The 12539-nt window shown below is 52.8% G+C and overlaps 1 protein-coding gene across 1 annotated transcript in view; it reads left to right on the top strand.

Annotated features, from left to right (window-relative positions):
• The window catches only part of LOC124233130 (coronin-2B), a 94685-nt gene that overhangs the window by 62246 nt on the left and 19900 nt on the right, over positions 1 to 12539 (top strand). The window contains exon 3 of the mRNA XM_046650261.1: positions 5465 to 5581. Within this exon, the coding sequence (XP_046506217.1) occupies positions 5465 to 5581 (117 nt within the window). The remainder of the gene's footprint in view (positions 1 to 5464; positions 5582 to 12539) is intronic.

The raw sequence follows: 12539 nt of genomic DNA, 5'->3' as shown, positions 1-12539 counted from the left end.
TCTCTACAAAACTCAGCTTTGCAGCAATGGGAGGTTCTAGGACGCTGAAGCTGCAGTGCGGGTTGTTTTGAAAATATCTTGTCCTCAGTCAGTTCACTGGGTTCAGATAAAGCCTGGACTGAGGCCTGAGCACCCGCCACTCCCCGGGGCAGCCTGCTGGGTGAGCTGCACCCGCCAGCCTTTCCAAGGGCGGGCCTGGGCTCGGCTGCCTGCATGGACGCCTCACACACACACTCACACACATGCACACACACACACACACACACACACGCTCTGAAACCCACTTTCAATTAATTATACAATTTCAAGGATCTTATTTTCCCCCAAACCATGCATGTGGTAACAGGGGAGTAGAGAAGCCTGTATAGCAAACACATTTACGTTCCACAAAAGCTTCTGAGATGTGTGAATCTGGTAGACAGCAGCTGCATCTCATTTCCTTAAGGCCTTTTTGACCAAAACCAGAGAGGAATGGTTTTCGATCAAATCTATTGGGGGGGGGGGGGGGGGGGGGGGTGTGTAGGGTGTTGTTAATAACATATGCCTTTTTAATAGAAATCTTAAATGTTCATTGCGGAAGAATTGGAAACCAGAGAGCGCCACTATTAACATTTTGATGTTTTTTCTTACCGACTGGGTATTTTTTAATAGATTGGCATCATTTTAATGTGTATATAAGTCGATTCTGTTTCGCTAAACATTAGGTCTTGAGAAATTCCCATGACATTGGATATTCTTTGGAAATATGATTTTAGACAGCTTCCCAGTGTCCCCTCACATTGGTGGCCTGTAACGCCCTCTGGCAATACCGTCTGGGCATGTGCTCCATTCTTCCCTCTTGGAAACCACCCAGCAGTGAGTGCTCTGTGCTCCTCTGTTTTCCCTGGGGCAGAGTCCCAAAGCACAGTTACTGGTTGCAGGCTCTGAGCCTTTCACAAGTCTCTGAGAGACCCTTTCAAAGGGGCCTGCGGGGAGAGTTGCCCTCCTCCACGCTCCCCCGCCCTGGAGAGGCCTGCCTGCGTCCCAGCACCTCCCAGCTCTGTCTTTGGGCAGGTGGGGTGTGTCTGAGATACAGCCTGGTCCTCAGCGCCGGGCTCCGCCTTGAGGAGACGCAGCGCCTGCAGCAGCTGCCCTCCAACATTTGATGCTGAAGGTCCACCCAGTGAAGGGGGCTGGATCGTCCTTTGAGGCCTCAGGATAAGGCCACACGGACTGCAACCTTGTGAAGGTCTCCCTAGTGACTACAGACTCCAAGAAACAGGCTCCCCCACCCCGCCCCGTGCAGCGGGGGCTCTGCCCCAGCCCTGTTGATGCTGGGGCTCTCTTTGCAGTTCGAGGACCAGATGGCAGGTTAGACCCCAGGACCCCTGGGAACCCTACCATCAGGACACTTCTGTGAGCTGACCATCTGAATGCTATTCTACGGTTAGGAAACGTCGCAAAACCTCGACTCCGCTCCGGAGAAGCTCTCTAAACCTCTGTGTTCTCAGCTGTTAGATGGGCTGTTAGGAGGATTGAGTTGATTGTTTTCATATAATGTTATGCTAATAGTAGCTATTAGTGTTGGTGTGGGTTGGTAGGAGTGTGAGTACGAGTATGAGAAGGCAGTATTGTGTAGCAGGTAGGAATCAGATCTGGGGCTGGTCTCCAGGCACACCCCCTCGCAGAACTTGGAACAGAAAACAGAGGCATTTGTGGGGTCCGAGGAGAGGATTATTCACATTTTTAAAAAATTCAGGTCAAGCATCCTTTAGAACACTTGGCACATGCATTTTAGTTGTTTGTTCTTTAATTTTTATGTCTGTCCAAGTAATAATTGAGCAGAGTTCATAAAGGCTAATAGGGCCGCGAGGCCCGTGGCACTGCAAGTGACGCGCGCTGGAGCCGGCCGGCGCTGGCTCGTGAGAGCCTATGGTTAAATTTTTAGGAGTTTTGCAAACCAGTTGTTAAACATGGCCATTATTAAAAATTAAGTTATGCAAACTTTTGATTAAGTAAATTATATTAAAAACAGAGGTAGTAAATATTAAAAACTCAATGCTTCCTGCTTATTGGATTACTCTCCGTGTTCTTGCGATTATTTGTATCTATTATATGTGTATGGTAGAAATATTATATAATGATGGTGAGTCGCTAACTCTACTTTTGGTGATTTCACCTCGGTAACTTGAAGTCAGCCACGGTGGGAATATTACACCTTGGAAATTGGTGAATGTTAAAGAGGGCCTTTTTTACCTGGAGAACCAGTTGTTAAGCATTTACCAGCATACCACCACCTATAACCTCCCTCCCTGTCCCACTTTGATACAACCCCCCATTTCCTACCCCCTAAATGTAGCTGCTTTCATTGCTTTTAGCTATTTCTTTTTGCACTTATCCCTGTATTTCTTAATTACATGCTTTTACTACCATGGCTAGATTTTTTAAATCTTAGACATTGTCTGTTGACTTCCTATTATGGACGATGAGGATCTCGCTTTCTTCCAGCTCTGTCTCCCCTCTTACCACACACACACACACACACACACACACACACACGCCTTTCCCTACCTCTGTCCTGCCAGTCAGTGTATTATAGCACAACTCTTGTTTAAATAAATATGCAGGATTTACATTATTATAACTATGTAAATATTGTGCATAAATCATTATCACTATGATTACATTAGCTTTCTTATACAAGTTTTCCTAGAGTTAATAATTGTATTTTAATTTGCTTGATTTCTCCATAGAACAATGGTTTTCAAATTTTTCTTCTTAGCAATGGAACTTGTCTTTCAAACAAAATTTTGGAACCCTACTGTATACGACAGAAAAATCAGAGCTGCCAGGTTGAAAGGTGGTCCCTCCCTCCAGGGCTGTTGGGTCTAGCCAAGCAGGTTGTGCACTGCACAACCCTAGGGCTCACTGTTCACGCAAACAACAATGTGATTCAGTCACGAAAATCATACTCACCCGCTGCATTGGGGATGCATCCATTGTGTAAAGAGAGGTCCACCTGGCAGGATACCTGAATTGGGGATCACACTCTGCTTGAGAAGGACTTACTCCCTTCCCGGCGCACGGCTCTGACCTCTCCCCGTCTGACTAGGTTCCAGTGATGTTGCTGCATTGTCCCTCCACTGCACCCCCCACAGGCTGCTGGCCGGAAGCTGCTGGTAGCTGAGGGCCACCTACTGACTGACTTGGCACCCCTCAGCTTTGCCTGGGCTGGGCTGGGTGCCAGAAGTTCAGTGCAGACTGCTTTGCTCAGGGGTGGCTCCAGTGCAGCCTTTGGGATCAGACGTAAGGAATGGCTCTGTCAGAGAGTAAGTGAGCCGTGGAAGCAGACAATGCAGGGCCTGTCTGCGTGGCAGTCAGAGCTGGAGGGGGGAGCTGGCCAACAATGAGCAGTGGGGTTCAGAAAGCTCAGCTTTGAGAGTCACCCCTGTGTGGGAATCCCAGCTTTGCTTTCAGCTGGGTAACCTTGAGCAACTTGCTTAGCCTTTCTGGGCCTTAATTTCCTCCTGCCTAACCCACAAGGTGGTTGTGAGAATTAGGGAAGATCAGGTGTAACCGTACTAAATCCCAGGGTCACATGTGGCCCAGTCTCTGCTCAGAGGCTCATTTAAAGAAACATAATCTGACAGCCCAAAAGTAACTGGAAAAGATATTCCAATTGGAATGGCCTCCCTCATAGAATGTTGAAGGGGATTCCATTTCTACCTGGTAGCAATACTCCCCAAGCCCTTTTCCTCCATTCTTTAGTTTCCCCACAACATACAGTGCCAGTGAAGTTCTCCTGGGTGCAACCTCGGAGGCAATTGCCCCTCTTTCTTTCTCTGCCTCGTTCCTCATCCTCCACACCACTGCCATTTTCTCTAGGTCTCTTTTTTCTCACTTATCTCACCATTGCTGTGTAACAAAAAATCAAAGGCTCTGGAAATGAGCTGGTAGAGACGCAGGCAGGAAGTGGGTGGGGAAGAGGTCGGACAGGACACACCCTCTGAAACAGCTCTTGCCCATCACACTGGTGAACTCTACGGCGTGTAGCAAGGGTTTGGCAGAAACTGGTTCTCTTCCTCCTTATTCTGTCAAGGAACCAAAAGGAGAGTGAGGGGTGACCTGCCCAAGGTGTCTCTGACCCCCAGCACTATTAGCAGATGGCAGTGACCGGAAAACCTTGTTCCCCCCACACCCACCAAAAGCTGGCATCAGAAAGACTTTGGGATGGAGACACAGCTTCTGCCTACAATCTTCCTTCCCTTTCCTGCCACCTTTATAGGCACCAAACATGGGCCTACCCTTCCCTCCTCACACCCTCACCTCCCTTGTTCCATCTTTTGGGGACTCCATTCCCCTCACAGGATGTCTTTCAGATCATGTGCTGAGCACCTACTGTGTGCCAGGCTTGTAAGGAGCTGCAGGTTCAGAGATGAGGAAGATGCAGACGCTGTCCTCAGTTGCTCACAGACAAATAAAAACAGACTGCAATTCCGCATAGTGATGCCTGTACTAGAGGGAAGCACAGAATGCTGTGAGGGCACAGAGGAGGAGCTCTTAACCCACTGAGGGATCAGGAAGACTTCCTGGAGGAGATGTCACCTAGCATGTACCATAATAATAACTACTGTCTATACTGAGTGTTCACTGTGATGATCATCTGCACATTAAGCACTTTGCTAAGCACATTAGCTCATTTAATCTTCACGACAATGCTAAGTAGCTGTTGCTATCCCCATTTTAGAAGTGAGGAAACTGAGGCTCAGAGAAAGTCATCGACTTTCCCAAGGCCACATAGCTAAAAAGTGGCAGAGCTGTGATTCAAACACAGGCCTGTGTGACTCCAAAGACTATGCTTTCAACCACAGGGCACTATGTACAGGAGTTTAAGATGCACACAGAACAAGGATGCTACATCTGGGAGCAGCACTGTTCACATCATGGGCAGGATAACTTACATGGGAGTGTGTAGGTGGACCCAGTGGTTCAGGCCTCTCTACTGAGTCCTGGAGCAGCAGCAAAGAGCCTCCTCCTGATGTGGACCCAATGGCGGCACCTCCCTGGGCATGGGGGAAGTGGGTACTGGGGTGAGCATGAGCACCCCATGTCTGGGTGTGTGCACTGCGGGGGCCACCGACTGCCAGGCTTTGGTCACTCAGGCAGAGGGGAACATCTTGACTTTAAACGTTTCTATTGAGGAAGAGGCACCTTTTCCTAACTTGCTCAGAGGCCACGTCTGGACCAACAGCGGCCCTGCCCCCCACCGTGCTGTGTGGCCCTCTCCATCGCAGTGGGTGTTGGGGAGGACGCAGCCACAGAGCACTTTGGCCCAGCCTGTGGCAGGGACCTGAAGACGAATAAGACATCGGTGGATCCTCGAGGACTTTCCAGTCCAGTTGAGAAGCCCAGAATAAGGGCCGTCCTTTCAGGGCCACCCCAGGACCTTCAAACTAATCTCCTTCTCTTTCTGTCTCCTCGGCAGACAGGCAGGATTGAACCCAACTACCCCAAGGTCTGTGGTCACCAGGGTAACGTGCTGGACATCAAGTGGAACCCCTTCATCGACAACATCATCGCCTCATGCTCGGAGGACACGTCGGTGAGCAGGGGGGCGCTCCCCAAGGCGGGGGTCCACGAGGGCTCCTCTCTGCTTCCTCCTGGAAGCCTCCCGCCTCCTCTCCCTTCTTTGCCCTTCTTCTCTCTTCCTTGCCTCTTTCCAGCTAACCCCGGGCTGGGGAGGGAGTTAGGAAAAGGCCCCAGAGATCGAATCCATGAACTATTTGGCAGCTCTTGTGCCTTTAGCCTGATTTCGCTTGGAGGTGTTGATTTTGTAGGTGAGAATTAGAGCAAAAAGATTAAGTATGTGATTCAGCACCCGTCTGTGGTCTGAAAAGGAGAGGGGCCGGGGGAAGACGATGGACAAGGAGGAAGGGGAAAAGGAAGGCAATGCATGAGCCGTGGGGAAGGAGCCCCTTCTTGCAGGCTGGGCGGGGCGAACGCACCATCTGCTTTTGTCCTCTGTGAGCCATGGTTTTAGGGAAGGACACTGGCTAAGAACCGTCATGAATTGTCCCACAACGGTGGCCCAGAATTTGAAGTCCATGTGTCCCACCACTTAATGGGAAGACAGAAAAAATAGGAGCAGGGAAATGAGGAGGAGGGAGCCTGGAGGAAAGGGAGGGAAGGGGAAGAGAGAACAGACAGGAGAGATGGGGATGGGAGGAAGGAAGAAAGGAGAGAGATTTTGCAGAGGGGAGATCAAGAATCCAGGGAGAGTAAAATTTGAAGCTGCTCTCTGACCACCCTGTCCCCGGGCTCTGCTGATTTTCACAGTGCAGGTGGGGTCAGGTGTTGGCAGTGGCCTCCGTGTTTCTGGAGAGGGGCCCCATGCCTTTCCTCACACCGCCCTGAGCAACATCAACACACCAGCTTGGAAGCAAGAGGGGATTTCAGGGCCTCAGCTGAGCTGGCGTGGAGGGCTGCCTGCACCCCAAGTGTCCCGGGTGGAGGAAGATCAGCCTTGCTGTCAGGCCACAAGTATCTACCTAGTGCTCACTGGCAGAGCCTGGGGACAGATCATAGGCTCCCAGGAGATTGGAAATGGAAGGAACTTTGGAGCTCATGTCTCCTGTCTTCCCATACTAGACTGTGAGCCCCTGAGAGTAGAGACCATGGCCTGTTTGGTTCTGAATCCCAAGCATCCAGCACAGAGCCTACTACCTAGGAAATGCTTAGTAGGTACTAGATGGGATGGATGGATGGATGGATGGATGGGTGAGTGGGTGGGTGGGTGGTGGGTGGATGGGTGCCTGGATAGATGGATAAATGGGTGGATGCCTGGATAGATGGATGGATGCATGCCTGCATGCGTGCCTGGACAGAAGGCTAAATGGATGGATTGTTGCATGGATGCCTACACTGATGGATAGAGAGATGCCTGAATGGACAGAAAATGGATAGACGAACAGAAGGAGGAAAGGATGACTCAATGAATGGATGACTGGATGAAGATGAATGGATAGATGGAAGAATGGAAAGATAAACAAATGAATGCATGAGTGAATGAATATAGCCCAACTAACTAATTATCCAAAGAAAGAGAGAGATTCACAGTAAATAGTCCCCGTTGGTTAATAAAGTTGGGAGGAGGTCAGCTGGCACAGTACCTAGTAAATGGGAGTGCTGAAGAGGGGGCTAAGAGAGCGGAATGGGCTTGACCACCTCCTGAAGGTCAAAGCCCTAAGTCAACCCAAGAGGATTCCTGAGAGCAGCAACAGTGAGAGCAGGGTCTGTGTGAGCGGAGAGAGCAGGAACTTGTGGTGAATATGGTCCTCAGGTTTGGTTACTTTCTTTAGCAAAATGGAGACAGTGACCAGGGGTCAGAGGACAGGCGGGCCAGAGGATGGGCATGAGGTGATGGATCCCAGGACAAATGAGGAAGCCTAGGGAGAACAAGGTCACTGGTTGCTTCCTGGGTTGTGAAGGAGGCAGATGGAGCTGGTGGGGGTGGAGAGCTCAGTGGTCAGTGCGGGTAAGGACTGGGCTCAGTGGGAGAGAGGGCAGGTGGGGTGCTGCCCATTCTTCTCTTCTGGGTTCAGGAAGCCCAAGAAGGAGTGCCAGTGAGCACTGTCATCGGCCATCAGGGAGCAAACACCCCTGAAACTTGGGGCTACCTTATACCCAGCTCCTCCACCCACTCTAGGCTAGACACTTTGCACACAGTTAGCCCCCACCCTGAGAGACAGGCACTGACGCCCCCAAACCAAGAGTTGGGGGCAGGTCACAAGCTAGGAAGCAGAGGAGGGCTGCTAGCCCCATAGCCCGTGCTCTTTCTGTTCTGTGAAGTCTCATCATGACACGAATCCACAGAGTCTGGGCCGCAAGCCTCAGGCCCCTCTTGGTGTCGTGTGTCGCTAGGGGAGCCAGCTGGGAAAGAGAAGAGCAGTGTCCAGGGACGATGAGGGAGGGGCAGTCAGGCCGGGGCTCTCGGAGTCCCTACCACTCTGGCTCCGCCTCAGGGCCAAACTTCTGCAGAAACAGGGGCGAGGGTGGGAGGGGACACTGGCCCTAGTGGCCCTGGCCGGTTCTGGCTCAGCACGTGTTTCACCTGAGATGTGCCTCATGCTCTGGGACCCGTGCTAAGAAACCAGACATCCATGCGGTGTGTTCAAGACGAGCACAAGCCCCCTGCCCTGGCCACACAGGCCAAGCAGCTCTCTTCAGTTTCGCTCACTGACGGAAGGACCACCGTGTGCCCCCTGCTCCTGGGTGCTGGGCTTCAAAGTAACTCGACCGTGGAATCTGGTGGACCCAGGATTGAACTTCAGCCTCACCGTTTACCAGCAGGGCGTGTTCCTCACCCTCTCTGAGCCTCAGTTTGCTCATGATGATATGTCCCTTCGGCAGTTGCTATGGGGATGAAAGGAGATCTAGCCAGCACTATGCCTGCTGGTCTCAGCCCTGCCCTGGAAACCTTGCCAGTAGGACAGGATCCTACCCACTCACCAAGAAGGAATGCAGAATGACGTCACTGCAGCCACCAAAGTCACGCAGAGAGCTGTGTGCATGGGCAGGAGAGAGGGATTCATTTTGAGCGAGGTGCAGGCAGGGCAGAGGGTTTAGAGAGAGCTGGGCCCTGGAGAAGGAGGACTTTGATGGCAGAGAAAGGGTTGAAGGAGGCCCAGGAAGAGGGCGCAGGCAAAGCCCTGGAGGAGTGTGTCCTAGTCCGCTCAGGCTGCTAGATACAAAATACCAGGCTTATAAGCAACAGAAATTTATTGCTCACAGTTCTGAGGCTAGAAAGTCCAAGATCAGGCGCCAGCAAGGTCAGGAAGGTCCTCTTCTCATTGGGTCCTCACCCAGTGGAAAGGCTAGGAGCTCTCGGGAGCCTCTTTCATAAGGGCGCTAATCCCATTCATGAGGGCTCCACCCCCATGACCTAATCATCTCCCAAAGATCCCACCTACTAATATCCTCACCTTTGAGGGTAGGATTTCAGCATGGGAATTCGTAGGCAACACAAACATTCAGACCACAGCAGAGTTCATATGGTGTGCTTGGAAAACCGAGTCCTCTGGTGTGGCTGGAGTCCTGGGATGGTGGCCAGGGAGGAGAGTGGGCAGGAGAGGAGGCTACCAAGGGAGGTTGGGACCAGAGAGAGAAGGCTCAGGATGCCAGGGTGAGCGGCTGGACTTTGAAGTGAGACCTGTGCTTCTCCAGCCATCCCGCACGAGGCGGGACGCCCCACCTGCACTGTGTCACTGTGTGGGAGACACCACACACTCCGGGGGATCAGGGAAGGGGAGCCAGTCCGGCTGGAGGGATCATGGCCAGCTTTGTGGAGGAGGTGGGGCCCAAACAAGCTGAACAAGTGCTGGAATGTGGCTGAGCAGAGAGAAGGGGAGCACCCAGGGGAGGGGCATGGTTGGGGGATGTGTAAAAAGAAAAGACGCTGGGCTTGGGGGCACAGGGAGGGAGGGGCTGGCCTGGGGCTGCTGATCTAGAGAGAAGGAGATTAAGAAGGAGGCCAGAGAGGAACTAAGCTCTTGTGTTACGCCTGCCAGTCCAACTGCCCCAGAAGCAGGCTCCGGCCGACTGCCCCTCAGGTCTCTGCCCCTCCCCAGCCTCAGGGCCCGGGATCTTGGCAGGGGAGCCAGGTCTCCTGACTCCCCGGCCGGCCGGCGCTCTGAGCACCTCCCCAGCAGCCCTAGTTTTACAGGTGAGGAAGCTGAGGCTCAGAGCCGTGAAGGGCTGACAGTTCCGACCCGTCAAGCACTCAATATCTACATCTCGGGGTCCTCTCTGTGCAGAGCTGTGCGGGGTACCAGGGGCACACGGAGCAGAGGCATCCTCAGCCAGCCCTGGGAGGGATGAGATGTGCAGGCGATGGAGGCTGCAGCTCCCAGGGTGGGCTGAGGAGGCCGGCAGCACTGCGGGGCTGTTCTGACTGCCCTTCCTGCCTCCATCAAAGCACCACGGTGGCAGGGGGTGGGGCAGGCCCCTGAGCCACCCTTCCTCCACCCACTCCAGCCCAAGTGGTCAACGTACTGTGCAGCAGACGTGGCATCCAGAACCAGGTCTAAGAGGTCAGTCAGCAAGCCTGCTACATGCCAGACACTGCTGCACACCAGGGCTGGGGGGAACCTGCCGGAAGGGCCCCAGGAAGACGCTGTTCCAGCAGGTTTGGCCCACGTCTCCTGGCAATGCCTGTGTACCTACTCCCAGCCCGCCCACCTCTACTTGTCTCAGAAGATTCAGAGGACCCTGAGGGGGTCCAGCAAGCCTCCACCCGCCTCCCAGCTCCTTTCCCATTTGCCCACCCCTTGAAAACTCTCCAGTCAAGCCCATTGCCCGTGCCCCTCTGGATCAGCCTTCCCTCTTGCAATGTGGTTGGGTCCTCAGGAGTGTAGCCCCATCCCTCCAGGGGGCCAGTGGAACATACCCGAGCCCTTTTCCAAGGGCTGCTGTCCTGAGGGAGGGGTGGGGGCTGTAACTCTCCTGGCATCTGGCAGAATCCAGTTCTTTCCTGGATGATGTCACCTATTGTTGAAGGGCTGTGCTTTTTATAGCCCCTGCCGCAGCTGAGGAGAGCGGCTGGCAGGCGGCAGGGAAGGGCGCTGTGAGTCTCCAGGCCTCGTGCTCCCGGCCCTTCTCGGCAGCAGCCACCGAGAGAGAGAGAGGTCGCTGACATCTCAAGGAGAGGAGAGAGTGATCCCAGGAGAGAGGTGGAGGAACGAGAGGCAGGCCCCTCTGCCCGGTGGGCCCAGCTCAGCATCTTTTCTCTGCCTTCTATTCCTTTGCTCCTCCATCCAGCGGCTGCCCTCACCCCACCCCCTTCCCAGGAGAGATGCTGCCTCTCCTGGAGGAGCTGGGGGTGGGATGGGACAGGATGTCAGCCCTGCTGGAAGCAGCCAGAAGCCACCCACCACCCAGCCCTCCTACACACACACACACACACACACACACACACACACACATGCAAGCTCGAGAACCAATACCTCTTGAAGCTGGAAGGGAGCAACACACTCCTTTTAGAGATGGAAGGACAGCAGCCCCAAGAGGCCTCACCAGCGCACCTGGCAGAGAAGCTAGCAGGGTGGCAGTGTGGCTCAATCGTTAAGCAGCCAGACTCAGGAGGCCACAGGCCTAGGCTCAAATCCTGCCTCTGCCACTTCCCAGATCTCTGACCTCAGGCTAGCTTCTTTACCTCTCTGCTGTAAAATGGTGATCACATTGGACTTGTATGAGAACTAAATGGATGTAAAAGTGTGTCTTAGCTACTAAGAACTCCATAAACATTAACTGCTACTTTCTTGCTACTTTCTTGCCCTAAGTGGGGACCAAAGCAAATAAGTGGCCCCAGTGAGGGGTGGCCAGAGGGCTGGGAGTCAGAGACCCAGTGCTCTTTCCACCGTATCTCACTCTGTGCTCGTTGAGCCCCAGATAGGCCTGCCATCACTGGTATCCAAGAAGGACTAAGAGCTGAGTCTCAAAATCCAGGAAAGAAACTCCCCACTAGGTCCCCCTTGCAATCCAGGACTATCTACCCAGCTCACCGCTAGCCAGAGTAAGAGCCAGCCTGCGCCCCCTGGATTGGGGGCTGAGTCATTGCTGAACCTGCTGATGGCAGAAAGGTGTCTGGGTTTCTTGCGTTCTTCCATTGGTTCATTCTTTCAACAAGTATGTCTTGAATGCCTATCTTGTGCCGGGCACTGTTGCTTGCCTCGGAGATAGGGCAGTGAATTAAAAGACCCCACCCCTCTATGGAGGAGTTGACCATCCAATGGGTGGCCTGGAAGGTTGTCTGTGCCCCAAGAAGGGTGACTTCTAGATCCTTGGAGTCAGGGAGCTGCATCTCTTTCCTGGAATAGATGGGCAGAAGGACAGACTATGCCCTCTCCAGGTTGTCAGATTCCATCCAGGGGAGAAGAAAGGGATGGGGCAGGGGCAGGGCTTCAGAAGAAAGGAACTGGATAGTTTGCCTGATTCAAATCCTGAGTTTGAGTCCCAGATCCTCGCTTCCTAGCTGTGCGACCTGAGCAAGTTTCCTACCCTCTCTGTACTTCATTTCCTTATCTGTGTAAGGATAATTATCAAAATAATAATAGTAGTAGTATTAGGTAGCACATATCCTTTTATGTGTCCAGCCCCACATTTACTCATTTCCTTAAGTTCTCTCGCAGCCGCCTCACAGGACTCAGCAGTAGATGCTCAGCCGTGCTCCCTCCTGGGGCCTCAGGCAGCCTCTCTCACCTCCCTGGGTTTGGAGGGATTTGTTTCCCATGGTGGCAAACAGTGAGGTGGTCAGAAGATATCAACATTAAGGTAGACTTTGAGATTCTACCTCTTGTTTAGGTGAGTGACGATAAACTCAGTTTCTAGGAGTAAACAGAATAATTGGCAAGAAATGGGGAGGTGAGAGTTCCAGGAGCCTCCTGGCTCTGGGCAAGACCCTCACCATTGAGCTCATCTCACTGCAGAAGACGTGAAAGTTGCTGTGATCCTGGCTCCAAGCAATGTATCTGTGGAGGGGTTGGATGGAAATCCTAGGGCCGATG

The sequence above is a fragment of the Equus quagga genome, unplaced genomic scaffold (assembly GCF_021613505.1).
Source record: "Equus quagga isolate Etosha38 unplaced genomic scaffold, UCLA_HA_Equagga_1.0 153_RagTag, whole genome shotgun sequence".
Classification (NCBI taxonomy): Eukaryota; Metazoa; Chordata; class Mammalia; order Perissodactyla; family Equidae; genus Equus; species Equus quagga.
This window is presented reverse-complemented; position numbering and strand designations above follow the sequence as displayed.